The sequence below is a fragment of the Stylophora pistillata genome, chromosome 9, assembly GCF_964205215.1.
Source record: "Stylophora pistillata chromosome 9, jaStyPist1.2, whole genome shotgun sequence".
NCBI lineage: Eukaryota > Metazoa > Cnidaria > Anthozoa > Scleractinia > Pocilloporidae > Stylophora > Stylophora pistillata.
The window spans coordinates 27,947,312-27,953,329 of NC_142527.1; the positions used below are offsets into that span (position 1 = coordinate 27,947,312).

Sequence of the window (6,018 nt, forward strand, 5' to 3'; positions counted from 1 at the left end):
TGGTGGCCGTTGTGGGGTGATTGCCATGAGTAAATATATCCCCAAGGAGAAAAAAGTAGTGCATTGGAGAGTTTACCGTTGCACATAGGTGGCCCTTAGTGAAGTTTCCCCCTATCAGCCTATGACGCGATAAGGAGTTTATTACCTTACCTGCTGTGGTACACGCTAGCCTCTTCAAAGTTTTAACAATTAATTTAATATGTGATTAGGTTTACTATTTGAGATAAGGGCTGATAGTTTCGAAAGAAACTGTTTGGGGCTGCGTCGGTGGGAGTAACGAAATACTATATTTGAGATAAGGATAAGCTGAATTAACACTTTTATAACTGCTGTCCAGTTTTCTTCATATTCCGCTACTTTCACGTGTCATGAGCACGACGAAACAGCACTTAGCTAGTGATAATTATTATTTCACCCACGACCTGCGACCATTTACCCGCTACTCGCGACCTGCCAGATAATTAACAATTATTGGACGAGGTTGAGCAAAATATCGTGATTTGTCGGTGACGAGCAGAACAATTATTTGCTGAAGCCGAAGGCTGAGGCAAATACAGTAAAAACCCGCGTGTAAGAACCCAGTTTTTTTCGTGTCTGGCAAAATAGGTTCTATGTTTTGGGTTATTTACTGACAACTTAGGCAAAACGGGTTCTTAAAATATCTTTAATGAAAATGCTATTAAATAATTATTAAATTAATTATTAAATTATACAGTTTAGAAGTTTATACCCACGAGTACATTTTTTTAAACTTGCTTTAATACATGACTGGGAGCCATAAATACAGTGGGGAAACTGTAGTGTGAGATGTTTTATGGAAGTATCAAATGTATAAAAACAGTTAGACATATTTTGCTACAACATTGTATCATTATTCAGAATGACTCTTTATATAAGAACCATGCAGTTTTTGCTGGGTAAACAGGTTCTTATCTTTTTGGGTATTAAAATCCAAAATTTCTGCAGGTCACGTGGTGGGCTCCCAGCCAATGAAAATAGGGAAAAATCCATCGAATGATAATAGCATACAGTAATATAACACAAATTATTGAGGTAACAAATGACCTAAACGTCGTGATAATTTCTCTGATGACATTATCCTGAGTCCAAAAGTAGTTAACTGTTTATGGATATCAAAGATCACAAATCGAGAAAATATGTGGGTGAAAAATTAATAATCAGTGGAATTAACATTCACAGCGACTGGGTGTACAGGTTCTTATCTTTTTGGGTATTAAAATCCAAAATTTCTGCAGGTCACGTGGTAGGCTCCCAGCCAATGAAAATAGGGAAAAAATCCATCGAAGGATAATGGCATACAGTAATATAACACAAATTATTGAGGTAACAAGTAACCTAAACTTCTTGATAATTTCTCTAATGGAATTATCCTGAGTCCAAATGTAGTTAACTGTTTATGGACATCAATGATCACAAAACGAGAAAATATGTGGGTGAAAAATTAATAATCAGTGGAATTAACATTCACAGCAACTAACTCTGGAAAACGTTGGAAAACCGTTGGGATGATGGGAATCGTAAAATTTTTGGAGAGCCAGGAACCTGAGAGCATCGTTTGCATTACAGCTGTATTACGGGTACACACGATAAACTTGGAAAAAGAGTTTAAGCAGCCCTGTGCGGTCAAACTAGCGCTAATAACTCCTGAGTAGATAGAGTAGCCTTCACAGTACTCGTCTTGGAAAGTTATTGTAATGTCGTAAGTAACCTAAAAAAGACCCCTTTTTTCAAGGACTTGTCACATCCACAGTTTTTAATCAAACCATATAAAACCATATAAAACCATATATCACTGAAAAGCTACTGAATCATAGATTTCAGTTTTTTCAATTATTTCTGCACACAATTTATTTGTAACCTGATATCAGCAAAATATTGTTACCCCATACTGTGCACAACCCACATGTACTCTAGAAAAGAAATCTTGATATGGAATGCAGCTAGCTCTGATTTGTTTTTATAACTATATAGTATATAGGCTAATCATGGAGATGAGCAGAGAGGTTTAAAAAATATAAAAAACTTTGGTTCCTGCCTCCAGTTAAAGTAAAGCAAAATTTTTGGGGTGAATTTCCACCACAATTTTCTTTGTAACTTTTGACAAAGTAGAGCTAAAGAAAAACCCTTTGCTCATCCCCAGATACTCTTTGAAAGCAATAAACATTGAAAATTTCAAGTCAATTGGTTAAATCCTCTATGAGATATGTTTTCTAGAATGCACAAAATGCACATTTTGAGAAAAGTGCGATTAAAGTTAAAAAGCTAAAACGAAGATTGTCTGCACAAATTTGCATGGCTATGAACTATCCAATATCATAGCAAATGTTTCTTTCAGTCACTTAGAAGCCTCCAGGTTCATAGGTATCACCATCAGCCTCCTGTAGGGCATCTTCTCTGCGTGTGCGCCTCATTTGCTCTCCTTGCCGGCACTTCTTTTCTTTAGCAGAGGTCTGTAGGTCCGATTTTCTCAACCGCCTCTTGTCCTTTTCTTCTGAGGCCTTCTGAGTGTACTCCCCTGCTGGAATTGCCAGTCTCTGCATTATTCTTGCTCTGCTGGCAGCTCCACTATGAAAATGGCACACAGTAAAAGCAACTGCACATCTAATCACCTTGGTACCATGATGCTTGTGTTTTGGGCAGCGTGCCCACACCAGTCCGTTGATGCATTCATTGTGATTTAGGGTGGGGCCACGCACACACCTTTGGAGCAGCTTAGTTTCACTAAGTGTGATGAATGTTGGCTTCAGCAGTTCAAAGAACACTTCAGGCAAACAGTCACCTGCTTCATAAGTATTTGTTCCAGTAGCACAATCTTGTTGCCATTTACACCAGGAATCCTCACCAACAGGGCAGAAGCGATGTTGTTTAGCAGCATCTTGTGACTGGACACTGTGATGGAGGATGGCAATGATATTTTTCTTCATGGTGTAAACAGCAACATCAACCTCTCTTTCTGTTAGGTTTGCTTTAGTTAGGGTGTTTTGTCTAATGGCTAGACCATAGTACTTCTGAAGGCGTTTAATGCGGCTCTCAGTCAGTCGGCCCCATCCTCCAATGGGTTTGCCATCTGCAAGTTTACCTTTGGTTCTTGCTCTAAGATTAAGTAGGTGCTTGCCCATGCGTTTTTGCACGTGCCCAACACAATCCAGCTTTTCCACCTTGCAGTCATCGCCATATATATTCTCCACAGTATTGAATGCCTTAATGTCTCCGTCAGAAACCATCCATTTATACCTTATTTTATGCAGTTCCACAGATCTACTCCAAACAGCCATGGCACCCTCAGCTTCCATTGCAGGTGAGCTTCCATTAAAATTAATGTCACACTCATTGGAAGCAAGATGCTCAATCTGCCATGCTTCGAACTCCTCGTCAGTTTGACACTGAGACCTTTTCATGGTACATTTCCGGCATTCTTTTGAAAGGACATGATAGTCAAGAACCTCTCCAGTGTCTACAGATATAACAAAAACAACTCCAGTCAGAGAGGTAAACCCCCTTTTCGCCCATGTACCATCAAACGAAACGGCTGCATCGACTACATCATCATTGACTTCATCTCCACTTTCCTTCAGGATGTACTCGCGAACTCTTATCCCTGCCTGTGTCATTTCATCTTTGGCTTCAGCTTCTAAAGCCTCAAGTATTGTGTCTACTTGTTTGTAATAAGCAGGTAGTGATAGACATGGCATGTTCATGATGCTGCAAAAGGTTACTAGCCCTTCATAGCCACCTCCTGTCTCCAGAGAATGATAGACTGCACGACGATTTACGTCAAAAGATTGCCCTTTCTTTGTTATTGTATCTGATGTTTTCAATGGTGTAGCTTCAAGGCAGGAGCTACACTCCACAGAGAGGTCTGCCATTAGCCCATTTCTCCCAGAAGAATTCTCCTTCAGAGTTAAACTCCCTAGAACATAATAACAGTATAGACTAAAGTTATTTTGTGCATTCTCATACATGTATATGAGTCACAAAATTTATTTACCACATACCACACAACAGACAGTTACAACTGTAATTTTTAATCAATGAAAACAATAAAGATAGTACTGAAGAGAAGTAAAAAAACATTCTTAGAGAAAAAAATGAAAACTGCACACTGTTACTAGCATATGCTACGAGACATGAACAGTAAAGAAAAGGTTAAAAGTAAAACAGATGTTCACTTATGTTTTCTCACCTTCCTCGCACACATGTGCTTCAGACAACGTGGCATATAATTTCTTGAGGTCTACAAGTCTGTATCCCTCTCCCTGAAAATCATTTACATCAGAAATCTTTGATGAACTATCTGGTGAATCTTCTGGTCTCATTTTGAGTCTCGAAGCACTGATGGAAGCACTTTCGGCATCTGACAGAGCCTCATCACACGATGAACTCGATGCTGAGTTTGTGACTTCTCTATCCGCACGCGGCATTTTCTTCGCTTTCTTTGCGTATCTCTGCACTCCAGTAAAAGGCTTTCCTTTCCGCTTTCTTCTATATACAGTATTCTTCTTCCCTCCTGGCATTTTAGACAAAAGCTTCGCTGATATAAAACTAGAATCTCGCTCTCACAGTATCTCCACAGTTGAAAACACGCCAGCTTTCAATCCCACGCCACTTCCGACTAGCTATACCTCATGTAAGGGGTCATATAGCTTCCTCTTGAAAATACTGAGGAAATTCTAGGAATTGGATGGACTTTCGGGCTTCAAATTGGAGCAAAACTGAAAGATGCTACGTTGCGTTGCCATGGTAACCAAAAATATTTTTTTACTAGCTTGCAGAAAACTTATCGTAGGCAACAAAATAAAGCAAATTAGTCTTAAAAACTCATGTCATGGCTTTCTTCTATGCCTGAAGTTTCAGATTTCTCCAAAAACAAAAATTGCATTTTGTAGTCAAATTTTAGGTTAAGTCCCACCTTATGTTGGATCACGTGATTACGGAGAGTTAGATTAAAAGGTAAGGTTTTTACTGCAAGCAGGGCGTTGTGGTTCATTTTACTTTAGCTCTGTTCGAGACTGATACTCTCGATACTACATCTGGCGACGAGGATGTAAAAATTCAAGAATCCCACCGTCAATATTTACGTCAACACTGGTTTTCATTGTACCCTGGTCCCAGAGGTTTTCTTCTCTCTACCGGAGTATGAGAATTCGGTGCGAAGCGCCGACCAACGAGCTGCAAAGCAGCGAGCGGAGAGAACCTCTGGTCAGGACCGTTGAGAATCTCACTTTCATGCCACCAAGCTTCGGGTGACAGCCGTCAATCACGCCCCTTTCCGACAACTAATCAGAGGTATTTTACTCCCAGAGGTATTTTAGTACTTTACTCTGATTGGTTGTCGGAAAGGGGCGTGATTGAGGGCTGTCACCCGAAGCTTGGTGGCATGCGAGTGACATCCTCAACGGTCCTGCCCAGAGGATTACTCCGCTCGCTGCTTTGCAGCTCGTTGGTCGGCGCTTCGCGCCGAATTCTCGTACTCCGGTAGAGAGAAGAGAACCTCTGGGACCAGGGTATTTTCATTGTGGAGTTCGCTGTGTAAATTTTTCTTGAAAGCACGTGCTGTTTGCGACGCGCTCAACTCTGTGAGACCTCATGGCGGTTTCGCTACCAAGTTTTCCACCGTTCGACGTCCATGCCGATGGCAGCGCAGGCCCACGATGGAAAAGATGGCTAGGACGCTTAGAACGAATGCATATCGGAATGAACATCACAGCTGCGAAAAGGAAACGGGCTTTGTTGCTGCATTATGCCGGCCCCGACGTAGACGAAATATTCGACACCTTATATTGGAGAAGACGGCGACTATGACACGGCGGTCGCGAAACTTGACGAGTATTTCTCCCCACAAGTCAACACCACATATGTAGTATATAATTTTCGCCAGACGAAGCAGAAAGAGGGTGAATCGCTCGATAGTTTTCACACTAGGCTTCGCCAACTCGCGAAAACCTGCGAATTCAGCGATGTTAACAAAGAAATTAAAGAACATATTATTCTGACGTG

The 6,018-nt window shown here is 40.8% G+C and overlaps 1 protein-coding gene across 1 annotated transcript; it reads right to left on the bottom strand.

Annotated features, from left to right (window-relative positions):
- Nucleotides 1-648: 648 nt before the first annotated feature.
- On the bottom strand, nucleotides 649-4,931 carry LOC148724153 (uncharacterized). The gene is made up of 2 exons (XM_088732668.1): nucleotides 4,205-4,931; nucleotides 649-3,931 (listed from the first exon to the last, which is right to left on the bottom strand). Exons 1-2 carry the CDS (start codon nucleotides 4,533-4,535, stop codon nucleotides 2,361-2,363), a joined length of 1,902 nt encoding a protein of 633 aa, XP_088588794.1. The 5' UTR covers nucleotides 4,536-4,931; the 3' UTR covers nucleotides 649-2,360.
- Between the last annotated feature and the right edge of the window lie 1,087 nt (nucleotides 4,932-6,018).